The 16,130-nt window shown below is 37.1% G+C and overlaps 1 protein-coding gene across 1 annotated transcript; it reads left to right on the top strand.

Moving 5' to 3' along the window:
- The first annotated feature begins 4,430 nt into the window (after positions 1-4,430).
- Positions 4,431-14,517, top strand: LOC149839705 (putative pectate lyase 21). Its single transcript, XM_090004913.1, has 5 exons — positions 4,431-4,554; positions 5,174-5,525; positions 7,301-7,511; positions 7,630-7,698; positions 14,287-14,517. Exons 1-5 carry the CDS (start codon positions 4,431-4,433, stop codon positions 14,515-14,517), a joined length of 987 nt encoding a protein of 328 aa, XP_089861039.1.
- The last annotated feature ends 1,613 nt before the right edge of the window (positions 14,518-16,130 follow it).

Consider the following 16,130-nt stretch of genomic DNA (forward strand, 5'->3'; position numbering starts at 1 on the left):
AAGCAAGCTTCCGGAGAAACAAGCGTCCTCATGTAGCAATAAGCTTTCGGTAACTATGGTAAGAACTATAGAGATTCAAATCCTTAATCCAACCAATATAATTAAAACACAAGATTTGCTAAATTTATCCATAGTAGAGTTCATTTAAAAAGTATGCCATTTAAGATGTAATGTTCATGTTCTAAATGCTTTTCTAAGAAAAAAGGAGTTTCTTTAGCATTTTAGTACACTATTTTTTTTTCAAAGTTTTATTAAAAAATGTCATAGAATACATTATCATGCCTAAAAGCAAATTGCTTTAGAATTACACTTCTTGTAGGTTGTGAAACATGCCATGATCTCTTAATTTTTCAAGAAAAACAAAAAAAAAAAATAGGTGAAGAAACGAGGGCAAGTGAGTAGCCAACTTGGTAGAAATTGATTTTTTTTTTTTTTGAGAAGTAAGCCATGATGTACACAATTAAAAAAAAATTATGGAGGTGTACAACAGCGACTGAAAGGTACCATGGCTGTTGTAGTTAATAATGAAATAACTATCAATGACAGTTCTCCGGGTTCGACATTATCGCCTATGAACTGCTAATGAGTTTGGAAATGCTTAATTCCAATATAATGTGCTGTAAAGTTAAAGTAGAGAACGATTGCTTAGATTTTTTTACCATGTGTAAAGGTATGACATATTCTTTTAAGAACCACCATTTTTTAATCGTTAAGCCCATTGACTTTGTAAACAATGGTTGAATCGATTTATAGACTTTAGTGACAATTACCATATTATCACTTAAATAAGGACGTCAAAAAGCAACTCCAGCCTTTTTGTAAAACACTATATCCAAACCAAACTATCTGGCAAAACAGTCATAGTTATAGGTTTTCTTTAGATAGATTTCACCAATGTTTATTATAAAACATATTTTTGTTTAAATTATTTTAGTAAGAAGACTTTTTCAATGTGTTTTGCAATATTGGTTTTTTATTTTATAATTTCTTTAGAAACCTATTTGAACCTCAAACTTTCTCTTGTAATACATGTTTGAATTATGAAGACATCCTTGACATCTAGTCTACAAATCATGTAATAAAATACCAAAGAACTAGTAAAGTCAAGCAGATAGCACAACAATATATATATATATATATATATATATAAGAGAGAGAGAGAGAGAGAGAGAGAGAGAGAGAGAGAGAGAGAGAGAGAGAGAGAGAGAGATCATGAGTACCCTATTGTACAAAATAACAGAATTTCTAAGAGGGGAAAAAGCCAAAGTTATTTTAGAAAGAAGCTTAAATTAATTGAATGAGGCCGATGTATATTTTTTCCAATGAGTACGTTTAAAGAATGTAATATAGTGCCTTTTTTCGAGAAGATATAATATAGTGCCTTACTTCCACCAATGCATATAGCTGTCCATGGTTACTTTGATTACTTGATGCGTCCATGGCATGTCAACTTCAATTTCGTTTCCATCCTGTTGTGAAAGCAATAGACATGACTTTATTAGAGAAGCAAAATCCCGATAGCCATATATAGTTAGTGATTTAGTTGGACATTTTCTCAACTAAGTACCATGAGAGTGGGGCCCTCACACATCTTCATCAAGTGGGATGTACAGTGGGGATTGAACATAAATCAATGAATTAGTTGTATTTGATATCTGCTCTGATTTGAAGGATGAATTACTGCCTAAAAAAAAAACTTGTTTTTTTATTTGTTAGCTGTCACAATATCATTGTCAGTACACATTATGTGAGCTAATCATACTGATATAATAGGAGTCAACTGCAATAATGGAAGATGGACAGTGGTCCTATGTTTATGTGTGACAACATAGATTATTAGTTTTCACCATCATATTTATCATTACTTGCTTATATAACGGTCCCATTATCCTAATAGAATTAATGGTTGTACATCGCTGTCTTTTAATAGTTCCCTCCATCTTACCTGTAATTTATGATGGTGCCACTTCTCTTACTTGTTCCTATTGATATTGCGACGACTTATAGAAGAATATGAAAAAACAGACTATTGCTTTCCTATCCCCAAAAGTTGCTTGTTATCCAGCACACCATGGTCTGCTCACATGGTTAGGGTAATATCTGATTGTCTATGCTCTCCTAGACATCATATGATCGATTTCCTGTGTTTACAACTATAGGTTTTCGATACATATCTTTTTCTTGTCGGGGAAGTGTAAGAGGATCATCCATGCTTGCTTTTGCTCAATGGATATGTGCCCTCACTTGGAGAGAACGACAAATCCACGATCCAAGTGCTCACTACATTGATTCACCACAAAGACACATTGTCTTTTTCTTTCTTTTCACTGCAGACACTGTGCACAAAGATCTCTTTTATTTTTTTTATTATTTTACTTTAACGACATTTGGGCTCTTCTAAAGGGTGACACCCCTCCCTAGAATCCCTACATAATAGGTAGAGTTCCATAAATGTAGAACTCTGCCATATAAAAAATAAATTTTTAGAATTAATTAATTATTATTTATTAAATAATAAATATCCAAAAAGTTTCAGAGGGTATCTCACCCCTTTGAGTTTTTTTAACACGGATTTTAACTAAACTTAACCTTTATATTGAATTTAAAACTTTAAATTAGTTGAAATTGGATTTTAGATCAAGATTCAGATCCATTATCCAAACCTATATCCAATATTCATATGGATCACAAACTGGACTAGATCCTAATTAATATGGATCTTGGACAGAGTTCAGATCCATATCAACTTGAATCAAACGAATCAGATCTGATTCGATTTAATCCAGAATTAATCATATTGAGGCAGGTCATTTTTGAAAAAATGTGATTTTCGGGCCACCTGTAGCCCGAATTCAGAAAAACAAAATATCAATATTTTCAAAATTTTGATGTGCATCTAATGATATATTACCTGAATTTTGCCTCCAATTTTTTTTTGAATTTAACCTGAATTTCATTAAAGTTTTGCTCGATTTTAAAGGTCAAAAATAAAAAGTTTTACTAAATCTTAATTGGCTCGTTTAGGTTTTGTCAATAGGTCATGGGTCATGCCCAGACTCAGCTAATGCCACCTAAAATCGAAGATTTTATAAACTTTACCAAAACACTTAGCCATTTTTTTTGAAATCTCATAATTTAACATAGTAGAAAAACACACGATATTACATCGTGAGGATGACTTTGCTCACCAATCTCCAGCATTGATGAGCCTTTGACCTATGCTATTAGAAGGTTTAGCTCCAACCTAGCCACTGGGCATGGACCCTTTAATAAGCTTATGAGGAAAAGTGATGAGTTTGTCTGGAATGAAGAGTGTCAAAACTCTTTTGACAAACTTAAGCAGTACCTCTTCAACCCACTATGTTAAAGTCTCTAAGTGTAGGAAAGTCATTGCTGCTAAACTTGTTTATCAATGAGGTAGCCTTAGGATGCTTAAGGGCCCAATACAAGGATGATGTGAAGACTAAATATGCCCTCTATTATATAAGAACTTTGTGGATTATGGAAAGAAAAACAATAAAAATTGAAAAGAATATGACTAGCTTTTGTATGGCGACCCAAAAATGTCAATAGAATAAACAAAAAAAGCTAGAAAATGGCAAAATATGAACCAATGTTTGTACTTTATAAATTATGATACATTCATACTAAAAGAGCACGAAAGAATTACGCGGTTCGGCCGGTTACGGCTCACTCAATGTTATTTATAGAGAGGTTACATCTTTGGGAAGAAATTCTAGTAACTTCCTTTTCTCTATGTTGGTGGACTCTATTACTTGGAAGACAAATTCTTAACTTTAGCTTTACTTAATTGATTCATATTTTCTTTCTTTGTTGGACAGAGTTTGGGATCTGACTTTCTTGACAAGTGTTCTTCACGTATGATCTGGATAGATGTAGACGTCTCCTTGACTATTTTACTTGAATTAGGAAGCTTTCCTTGTAGCTTGAGATTAGATTCTTCTATCATATGATCAGACTTGAGACCGGACACCACGGGACCTGCACTCATTTCCATTGGATCTCTAACCCATACACTAAACAAAATTGAGCCAATGGCAATTGCAGATTATGTGAACCAAGATGTGTTTCAGGACGGCAGTTCTTCTCTCTCTCTCTCTCTCTCTCTCTCTCTCTCTCTCTAACATTAGATATTGGGTGATAACGATCAACTGGTAGTGCAAGTAAGTTACCAACAAGATTTCTGTTAAGGGCCTAAATTGGCCACCCGAGGCGGTGCCCACCATTGGCAAAAATAGCCGTTGGTTTTGGCGTTCGAATTTAAATAGATGGGCACTGTTTACGGCAGCTGCTCAGGCTCCCACCATCCCGCCAACGTCCACCCTCCTGCTCCTCCTCGACCGGCCAAGACAGCCACCGTATCTGACGACCCTCATTCTGACCACCACCACCACCGTTGTGAGCAAAGGATGGCATTGCCTTATTCTCGAGTCGATTCGTCACTGAGAGCTCTCTCCGGCCAGGCCGAGGGCTTCGGCCGCTTCGCCATCGGCGGACTCTATGGGTCCGTCTACCGTGTCACCTCCCTCGCAGGTTCTCTCTCTCTCTCTCTCTCTCTCTCTCTCTCTCTCTGTCTCTCTCTCTCTCTCTCTCGGGGTTTCTTCTGTGCTAGTTGAAATTTGCAGGTAATTTTGGCAGCTGGGCTTTTTTCTTAGTTTACTTCTGGCATCTTTTGGTGTGTTGAATGATAGTACTGCTAGGGCTTTCTCTTCTCTTTTGGTTCTTCTTTGAGTGTTTAGAGTTGTCATTGACAGAAATGATTAATATTTCCTCTGTTGTTTGGTGTGCTTCTTGCGTTAGAAAGTCTGAAAATACAAGGTAGGATGTGGGCTGAAGTTGTGTTTTTTGTTCATTTAACTGACATTTTGCTTGATTACATTAATTTCAGTAGAATCCGTTTTCGCTCACTCCCAAAGGAGCTTAATAGAGGCATTATGATTTAGAATATCTCATTAAAGCAATTCTAGGACCTCCATATGGGTCATTATGATGTAAATTCTGAAGGACTGCCAAGCATTGCTATCGCCATGATATAACCAACCTCGGAGTTTATATTGCACCCGAAACTCAATTGTCTGCTAGTATTGGTCAGTTTTGTTTCTATGAAGAAAATACTGTTTGAAATTTGCACATACTTGTTTTGTTTATGTAGATGATGGTGATGGTTCGCTTCGCGAGGCATGCAGGAGAAAGGAACCATTATGGATTGTGTTTGAAATTTCTGGTGTAATTCACTTGTCATCTTACTTGAGAGTGTCATCCTACAAAACTATTGATGGCCGTGGCCAAAGGATAAAAATTACAGGCAAGGGTTTGCAACTAAAGGAATGTGAGCACGTCATTATATGCAATCTGGAATTTGAAGGTGGAAGAGGACCGGATGCTGATGCTATCCAGATAAAGCCTAAATCTAGGCACATATGGATAGATCGGTGCAGTTTACATAACTATTATGATGGATTAATTGATATCACACGAGAAAGTACAGATATTACCATATCAAGGTGAGTAATTTGCAGTTTGTAGTAGGTAACTGCTTTTGCAACTAATCAGGACATCTTTACAGTTTGTCAGTGCCTTATTATTTTATAGTTAAGACTGGATATCCTTGCTCCCACAATATCAGCATAAAAAATGTAGATTCCTTAACGATATACTCATGGAAACTACTTAATTTCTGTTGCTCAAGAGAATTTTCTGCTTTCGGCTATTTACTTCATTATGACGAAATAGTTTGAGAGTTCTACCAAACAAATAAATGTGATATCTAAGGTATCCAAAACTTTTGGTTCATTTAGGATATGGTCTAGTCCACCATGGGGCCCCATTTTGGTTTTTACCACGTAAATGGATATTCCAATAAAAAGCATAGGAAAAATGGGACCAGAAGGATTCACGGCAAGCATCGATGATGCTAATTTCTTCATTTCTCTTTTATCTTCTCTTTGACAAAATTGCCAAGATGTTTTATTCTCCTGAAAAAAATTGATTGTTTTAAATTCAGTGAAGAAATTTCTTACACACACCATACTTTCTAGTAGCCCCTTTGCTTTCTAGTATTTGCATGCTCATAATGCACTGGATATCTTAAAAAATCAATTTTTGCACACGTTTCTTAGTCAAGGAACCAAGGCAAACACTTATTACAGGGCTTCATGGACATAATAATACCTACATTATTGATGTAGAGAGAGAGGTGTTTTCTGCACCTCCAAGTATCTTCAGGACACCATAAACTTCAGTCTTTTAACACATACTTTATAGCTGCAGCTATTACATCATTCTTCAGACAACCAACACCTCATTCTAGCAACTCCCAGGATGGATAAGTTAAATCTACTTGAAAACTAACTCTAGGATTGCAGGCTTTCACTTTTTAATTTGTCTAAGAAGCCTTAAACATAAAATCTGGAACACAAACTTTTAGTAACCACTGCGCTCACCCCATTTTACTATCTGCATCTAGAAAAGAACACCTGTCATAACAGATAACAGATAAGCTATTTAGGAACTCATATTAGAAAATAACTTTCAAAGGAAGGCCATAGACGCCAATGTTATCATGACCACATTAAAGTGCTCCTTTACAAGCAACTATATGAAGCCATTCTCCACCTCCAAGATATTCACTACAAAATAAAATCTCTCTATGGAAACCCTAATTTTTAGACATGGTATAAAAGCGCACCACACAAAAGAAAAAGAAGATACAAGACAAACTGTTTAACGTGGTTCGGTCTTGATAGACCTACGTCCACGATAGAAGAACCTTTTTCTCTCAAGTGAGGGCAGCCTTCCATTAGGTACATACACTTGCTGACAAGGACCACTGTTGCACCACCTGCACACAAGATTCCACTTTCCTGCTGGTGGGGGAAACATGTTAGCAAGCATATTCATCCTAATACTTGCTCACAAACATAGCAGAAACACAGGGCGCTGCAAGCATGAGAAAGTTTGCCTATGATTCCCCTTGTAATTTTAAAAGCCTTGTAGCTTGTGAAAGTTGGTCGGAAGTGTGATCCTTTGACCAGCTTTCACAGGCTGTTGATTCTCAAGTGAGAATCTGAAAAAGCGATGATTTGACATCTTGACCTTTTTTTTTCTCTGGAGGGGCTGTGTTTTTTCACACAAAAGCAGACGTGAGAAAGTTTGTCCTTGAGAATGTGTATCGCATAATCAACATTCTCAGAAACAAACTTTCACAAAGCAAACATGCCACTAGACTTCTTTTTATGGGACAATTGCCAACTTTTCTAACAATTATTTCTGCCAACAGGTGTCACTTTTCTCAACATGATAAAACAGTGCTTATTGGAGCAAATCCCAGCCATATTGGTGATAGGTGTATCAGAGTGACAATTCATCATTGCTTTTTTGATGGAACCCGTCAAAGACATCCTCGTGTTAGATTTGGAAAAGTTCATCTCTATAATAACTACACTAGGAACTGGGGCATATATGCAGTTTGTGCTAGTGTTGAATCACAGGTGTGAAAAATATAGCTATTATAATCCTAGGAGTTCAAAATTTATTGTTTTCAAGTACTACTTTTTCTCTCTCGTTTTGATAAAAAATGTGGTTAAATTGCTTGCTTTTGTGAATCAGATTCTTTCCCAGTGTAATATTTATGAAGCCGGACAGAAGAAACTGGCTTTTAAGTATCTAATGGAGAAGGTAGGCTCACTAGCCGTCTTCTTTTGCTTTCTCATGTCTGTTCTTGAAATCAATACAGAAACAAGTAATTAAATATTATGGATAGAGAGTGTTTGTTCTAATTTGGGTTCTGTTCAGCATCATATCTTTTACAGATCTAGAATTTCATTGCTGCACAACTGATTATCAAGGAAATCAATGAACAATTTTGCATGTAATGCACAAATGCATGCACAAACACAGTAATTGAAGATGCTTAAGAAAGATTCATGTTGATTGGCAAATGATTGATATCTTAATCAGGAGATAGACATGCTTTTTTGTACATTAAACATAGTCCTTGATGGACTATGTTATCTGACATTCCTAAACACCAGTCATTTCCACGTGTAGCACTTGTCACCAACATCAAGACTGAGAGTCCGAAACAGAGTTATGGAATCACATAAGGTGGCTGATGTCAGGTAGGTTTTTTACTTCTTTGATCTGGGATCTATATCGCAGGGACACGCCATTTTGGCCGCATGTCCCTGGTGACATGTGCAGAAATGTGGATTTGGATACTGACACATACGACCATTATTTTAATATTTTTTAATATACATTAATTTTTATTTCAATAAAAATGCATTTTTAATATAAAAATATCAAAAAATAGTTTTTTGTTGATTAAAAAAATAAAAATTCTATGTCCTCATGTCCTTTTTCCCAAAAGAATTTGATCCTTCGATTCGAACTTACAAGTCGAACCCGCATCTCGTGTCTGTGTATTCACAAATCATTGTGGCATAGTTTGGGATAAATAGCTTTAAACTTCCAGTATTTAAATCTTCAATCTTGTACACTATCTTCAATCTTTCCTGGAATATCAATTTCTTTAACTTTTGGATGTCATGAACTTGGAAAAAGTATTTGTTAAACTTCACTTCAGACTGTAGTCATAGTTTATTGGTATGGACTGATGTTTGAATTTGGGTGTGAGGGTGGACTGTGTTTCCCTATTTGTTCTCACTACGTGATTGCATCTGAGATAAACAAAGCATTGACCAGTAAAGCCCTACTATTAAATGGGAGTGTCTAATTGGCAAGTTCATGCCTTGATCTTGATTTTAAAGATCTGAAATAGCATAAAGTTTAAGTGATATTTCCACATTTGCTTTCTTGGGATTTTGGTAGGGAATGTTGTTTTGCCTCTTTGAATAGGGTCTACTAACTGTAGTCTATACTAGAAAGTAGAAACATGATGTTAGAAAGTAAAAGCATGGTCGGAGCCTGATTAGTTTTAAACATATGGCTGTTGATTACATGTTTATTCTTCAGATGTATTGATGGTATATATAATCTCCAATTGTGAAGAAAAATGGAAGGAAGCAAAGGAAGAGCTTGTAGGTGCAGCATGCTAGAACGAGTCTTAGGGTTATGTTGTTACCTATTAATGTCTGTTCATTTTCATTGAAACAAGTGCATTGCAATTTGTATTTGTCATATATGGTTTTGTAATGAAATGATTTCCGAGGTGCCATTGGGAGCTATGTCACATGGGTGCGGGTGCAGGTGCGGGCGCGAGTGCGGGTGCGTGTGCGGGTGCGGGGATTCGGCACTTCCAAAAAACCCGGGTGCGGGGGTGCGGCAGGGGCAAAAATGTAATATATATATATATAAAGGGGGTCGGGGGTTCCCTTTTTGCTGACAGCTGCTGTCAGCAACTGACATACAACTGTTGTCTGTCAGCAGAAGTAGCTGTCTGTCAGCAGAATTTTTTTAAAAAAAAAAATCGCAGCTGACAAACAGCTGCTGTCTTGTCAGCAGAATTTAAAAAAAAAAAAAAATCGCAGCTGACAGACAGCTGCTGTCTGTCAGCAGAATTTAAAAAAAAAAAAAATCGCAGCTGACAGACAGCTGCTGTCTGTCAGCAGAATTTAAAAAAAAAAAAAAATCGCAGCCCTGACAGACAGCTGCTGTCATCAAAAGCAGCCCATTTAAGCCCTGACAGACAACAGTTGTCTGTAATTTTTTTTTAAAAAAAAATCGCAACCCATGGACCTAAATGATCCTGGGTGCGGTCAACGCATCCAGGATCGGGTTGACCGCACCCGGTGCCGCACCCGGTGCCGCACCCGGTGCCGCACCCGGTGCCGCACCCGGTGCCGCACCCGCACCCGCATCGAGTCTCGTCGACGGGGGTGCGGCACCCTGCTAGCCGAATCCCTGTGACATAGATTGGGAGTCAACTGGAGGAAATTGCAGGCGTGAATACATATAAATGGAAGCTTTCTTGGCATAAAGATCGATCAGTTATGTAACAATTACTACTTAAACAGGTGGTATTCATGCTAGCATACTTTGAAGCATTCGGATTTTAATTATCAATTGATAACAGCAGTTGTTTTATTTCCTTGTTTAACCATTCTAACTCTCATTGTAAAAGATTTTCTGTGGTCCTATATCATTTTGGAAATATAATCAGCGGGGTTATATAGGTTTTGGTTGCTTGGAGAAATATTTTGTATGTGACAGGAGTCAGATTTAGTAGTATCTTTGACATCGAAGATGGTGCATGGCTTTACCCTAACTCAGAATAACACCAATCTAAATTCTTCTCACAATAAAACTGAAAATATGGTATATGCTTAATTGATGAAGCTTTTCTTTAATCCAATGAGAGAGAAAATGGAGTATCTGTTTGGCGTAACAATATAGTCCAAGGTTGCTACATGAAGAATAGACTCTTTGGCTGTTTGATTTATGTGTTGTTTAGTGTGCATTTGGTTTCCTCTGCAAGCAAGAAAGGGATTCTAACAATACATGCAACTTATAGAGTTCATTCCATCTAGTTTGAGATATTCTTCAGAAAAAAACTATGGCCCGTTGAACTAAGCGGTGGGAGATGGGAAAGAGTTCACTCGAATAAAGTAATGCTGCCATATGAGCAAAAAAAGAGAATTATCGAGCAAGTAGAAAGAGTTTATATAGGAAGAACAAGACATCATCTCTTGGCATATGCACCAGGTAGGAAGTAAATAGCAAATAAATGGAGAGATAGATGAACCCTTGCACATCCTGCTCTTGAGAAGATCTACCAGGTGATGTCATGAATTTATCATCTATGAAAACATGCAACATATTCCATCATTGCTACATTATGTCCATTCATGATTTTAATATTAAATTTTGAAACTGTAATGGAATAACAATGTTAATAACATAAATGAGTTTAAATTCAGGATCCATTAAAAAAGAAACTGATAATTCACATGCCTAATCAAGTGATACCAATGTACGACCCTGGAAAGGGCTGTCTTTGTGTTAAAAATTTGGTAAGGGACTTAGATCCTGAATTGAGTGGTGAGATTGATCTTTTCAATGGCTTAGTATTAAAAAAGGGTCATCCAACATCCCATGGAAGAAAGAGGTTGAGAGACAGAGTTGACATCTTTCTCATCAGAATTGTGAAGAAAAAGTGAGGCAGGTGGGGTGTGTGTGTATGTTCCGAAGACATGGATTAATGAGGGTGAACAAAAGACATGGTGCTTCTATTAAATGACCTCTTTGAGAAGAAACACTTAAGGTGCCTCCATCTCTAATCAGAGTCTTCTTCCCTCTGCTATTGAATTCCTTCAAACTGACATAATAATAATCTTGATCCATAGGTTTAGCTTAGGTGATTTATTGAGTTTTCCCTTATTAAAGCATGGATAGGAAGGACCAACTCCAATTGACACAAGAAAGTCTCCAAAGGCTTATGAATTCTAGCTGAGAACAAACATCATTATCTATAAGTTAACCTAGATTGCTTTTTGCTTTGTCATTCAAGTATGATCTAGCATGGATCTCGAATGAATTCCATGATAGTCAGTTGTGCAGGTTCTGAAGCCCTGTTGGTATTAATACCAAAATATGAATATGCAAGGATGTCCATCTCCTTTGTGCTAATGTCTCTGCAATTGGCAAATTCTCACCAACTTCCATGTCAACAAAGTCCTCCTGAAGGAGGTCAGTAATACTCTGACAGCTATGTCACAGGGATTTGGCCAGCAGGGTGGCGCACCCGCGTCGACGGGACTCGACGCGGGAGCGGGTGCGGTCAACCCGATCCTGGGTGCGTTGACCGCACCTAAGATCATTTAAGTCCATTTTTTTTTAGATTTTTTTTTTTTTTAAAAATTGCCCTATGAAATGGTTTGCGGAATTTTTTTTTTTAAAAAAATTCTGCTGACCGCTGCTGCTGCTCTCGCCTTTTCAAAATCTTTCTTTTTCGTAAAGAATTTTCTCTCTCCATAATAAATGATAATGATGGTGGTAGCCTTTTCAAAATCCTTCTTTTTCGTAAAGGATTTTCTCTCTCCATAATAAATGATAATGATGGTGGTAGCCTTGCTCTCTCTCCATAATAAATGATAATGATGGTGGTAGTTCTTTTTCGTAAAGGATTTTCTCTCTCCATAATAAATGATAATATGATGGTGGTAGCCTTGCTGGCTATTAACATTCAATGTTCTCCTGACGAACTCTTCTCCTGACGAGATGGGTGCGCTATCGTGCAGCTGTATATAAAATGAAATTTGAAAAAACCCGCGTCGGGGGAACCCCCGGACCCCCTTATATATATATATATATATATATATATATATATATATATATATATATATATATATATATATATATATATATATATATATATATATATATATATATATATATATATATATATATATATATATATTTGCCCCTGCCGCACCCCCGCACCCGGGTTTTTTGGAAGTGTCGAATCCCCGCACCCGCACCCATGTGACATAGTCTGACAGTGGTTACTGAAGTGGGTGGTTTTAGCCTGCTAGGTATATCGATCACTTTGGGAAGCATCTCTATTAGACTAATTCTGAAAATCCCAGGGAACGCACCCTAAAGATTAAATTGTAAGTCACAAATGCTGATCTCAACTATATCTTGGTGAGGCAATTTCTCTCGATAATATAGGTTTGGTTGATGAATCTTGGGAAAGTCTTGGGCACTTAAAAAAAGGTAGCAGAAATAAGTAAAGAAATAACATCTTTAGTCAATAAAATGCACATATAATAAAATAAATACATAAAAATTTATAAAAGAAAGAAGAAAAATATATTTAAGATATTGAAAAGTAAAAAAGTAAAACTGTTAATATCACAAAAATATCACAATATTTATAAAATTCTGATATTTCCAAAATTTTGTAAGATTTTACTTTAATATCATTTGATGAATTTAAAGCGATATTATCATGATATTTTCAAAATATTGTGAATATCTGTGACTTTAGATGTCAACTTGGTTCTTTGTTGCTTTCAGTTTCTGTTGTTGAAGAATAAATTAAAGATTCTTTCACTAATGTGGCATTTGACTTATGTTATTTCCAATTTTTTTGACTGTGAAAGAACTACGGATGCATTACAAAGTTCTAATCTAATATAAATATGATTTGATAACTGGCTGCTTTAGTCGTGTTTACAGTCTTCTAATATTGTTGCTTAACTCTTTTTGATTTGTTTCCAAAAAATGATTACCTTATGAACACTATAAACTTTCTCTCATCAGATTTAAATCTCACAAGGAGATGCAGATTGTCCCAGTGTGTGGGAATTATTTTAAATTTAACCTGCATTTGCTTGGAACAGATTTCTGTTTGTGAATAGTTGATGGTTCAACTCCACACAACTATAGCCACATGATTCTGCAATGGATCCTGAATTCCTTGTCTTTTCTTTTATCTGAGATGATTTAGCATTCTCTACTTTTCATTTTCTGCAACTTTTTTCATGAATCATGTGGGTCATGCTAATTATATTTTTCAAGTCTTCCCAATTTCCCGACTTCTGATGATAATGACATTTATTGTTATTCTATTTCTAATTCTGTATGGAGAACAATGAAATATTTTAAAACTTCCATATTTCCTGTATTGAGATTTGTCATTTTATCTGGTTTACTATGCAGTATGCATTATGTATTTCAGTTAAAGCAATAAGCTTCATCTTTTATTCAACAACATTAAATATTTTCAATAATGGTGCTCTTTCCTTGAGAGCAGTCCTTGTCCTTCACTTCCAGTTGAACCTCTACAAAGTATTAGAGTTCATCACCTTATTCTTCTTCCCCACCCCCCCAGCCCCCTCCTTTTTGCTAGTTCCTCATTGTGACTGAAATTTTGCACACGCTTCAATTTTCTAATTGTCTGAATTGTTTTGCCAGCTCCACTCCTTTCCAAGCTTGTCCTTGTTTTTCTTCTGTTTTGTGGAACTAATCCTTTCGCTAATTCATTCATAGCTCTGCTTGAGAGAGATGATGGGCATCAACAATTTTGAGTGAACCGTGTGTGGTCCAGACTCCAAACAACTTGGCATGAATTTGTGCTGGATTGTGTAAGAGGATAGACTTTTGTTTAGGGGCAACTAATTTGAAAAATAATAGTGAAAAAATTGGACCAGCTTAGGTCAAACCTGTTTGGTTCATACTGAGGCTGTCTATTTAATAGTCGAGTCAGTATGCAGACTGGATTATAAAGAATTGTAACAGTCTAGTTTCCGAATTTGAGATTCATTTTGGCACTGAAATATGTCATTGTTGGTTGAGCAGGCAGCTGACAAGGAAGAGGCAGCATCTGGTTGCATAAGATCTGAAAAGGATCTGTTTCTAAATGCTGCTCAAGCTGGTTTACAAGCAAACATAGATGAGACTACTTTCTTCAAGGCTAGCGACATGTACCCAACATGGACCGTGGAAGCGCCGACAGAAGCACTAAAAGATGCCATCAAATTGTGTGCAGGGTGGCAAGTTGTACCACACCCTCAAGAGACTGCTGCATAAACCTTGGAAGGCCCAGAAAAAATGCAGTCTATTTTCTTTTCAGTATATGATAACCTGTGGTAGCCATGCTCACTGAAACTGGTATTATATTGTAAATTGTGAACAGGTTCAACATTATCCAACCTAAGGTCTGAACTAATTTATCATAGACACGTTGACCTAAGATCACCTGCTATTTAATAAAGTCTAATACGTTTTTATATGGTTGACACAATTTTGCTGGTTATGCTGCTGTCAAAAGAATCTGCACATGCAACACGTTGACCTCATGGTGCCATCCATGCTGCACCAGCTGCATAAAATCCCTGCAATATATTGTATGTGTTCCTAGTGAATGCTGATAAAGACAGCTTGTTTCAGAGGGTTTTATCACAATTAATGTCAAATAGGGGTGGCAATTTCTGACACGACCCGCCAACCCGCCTCTTAGGCGGGTTCGGGTTGGGCTTAAGCCAACTCGTTTAATAAACGGGTCGACCCGCGTAACCCGTTTATTAAACAGGTCGGGTTCGGGTTGGGGGTATGCCAACTCGCCAACCCGGCTGACCCGTTTAATAAACGGGTTAGGCGGGTGGGTGAACCCGCCAACCCGTCTGCCAACCCGCCAACCCGACCCGTCAACCCGTCAACCCATCAACTTGACCCGTCAACCTGACCCGCGAACCTGAGAACCTGTTTACCCGACCCAACCCATTTATTAAATGGGTTGGCGGGTCGTGTCGGGTTACCCGTTTATTAAACGGGTCGGGTTCGTGTTTGCCACAGCCGACCCGTTTAATAAACGGGTCGGGTTTGGGTTGAGGTATGCTGACCCGCCAACCCGTCGGGTCGACCCGCCAACCCGACACGATTGCCACCCCTAATGTCAAACCAGCCTGGCTGAGCCGGGTGGGTTAGAACCCCAGCTAGGCTCGGCCAGGCTGTGGGAGATAAGTGTTAAAAAAATGAACTTTTGAAAAAACTGGGAAGACAGTTCCCCCAAATGAGGAACTGTCTCTCCTACTCGTCATAGGAGGGGGCGAGGTTTAGCCTCGCCCCCTACTATTATCGGGTGAGGTGATGTAATACTCGACAATTTTTCTGAATTTTTATTTGAATATGAATATCTAAGGTAATAAATATATTTTTACAACCTATTTTATGATTTTAGATTACGCGGTTGTGACCACATCGAAATTCTGAAAAGAAAGCAAGTGATTTCGTCAAAATTTGAGCTCGTACACGCAAAATATGCTCGACAACCTCAAGAGAAAAAAATATAATTTTGAAGGTCAATTTTATGAGTTTTGAACACTTGGTTGCATTCATATCAAAAATCCAAGAAGAACGATTTTGATTTCATCAAAATCGGAGTTAAAAACGCTTTCAGAACATGCTCGGCAAGTTCTAAGGCCAAAATGGTAAATTTTTGTATGTTTCGGGGTTTGTAGCAACTTCAAGGTCATTCTTGTCCATTCCTTAGTTGACTAGATCAGTCAATTATAATTTTATAAATGAAAACATAAATATATATAAGCATGCTTACGGTATAAACTTAGTTACATTGACTAAGTTTCACTTAGTTAATGTAACTAAATGGTTGACCAACTAGTTCAGCCAACTGAACTGGTTGA

This window comes from Nuphar pumila, chromosome 4, assembly GCF_984573655.1.
Source record: "Nuphar pumila chromosome 4, dmNupPumi1.hap1.1, whole genome shotgun sequence".
Taxonomy (NCBI): Eukaryota; Viridiplantae; Streptophyta; class Magnoliopsida; order Nymphaeales; family Nymphaeaceae; genus Nuphar; species Nuphar pumila.

Excerpts from the sequence above, each read along its gene's own strand:
- LOC149839705 (XM_090004913.1), top strand. The coding sequence starts at position 4,431 with ATGGCATTGCCTTATTCTCGAGTCGATTCGTCACTGAGAGCTCTCTCC. Across the intron at positions 4,555-5,173 it reads CCGTGTCACCTCCCTCGCAG|ATGATGGTGATGGTTCGCTT; the intron begins GTTCTCTCTCTC and ends TTGTTTATGTAG. Across the intron at positions 7,699-14,286 it reads TTAAGTATCTAATGGAGAAG|GCAGCTGACAAGGAAGAGGC; the intron begins GTAGGCTCACTA and ends TTGGTTGAGCAG.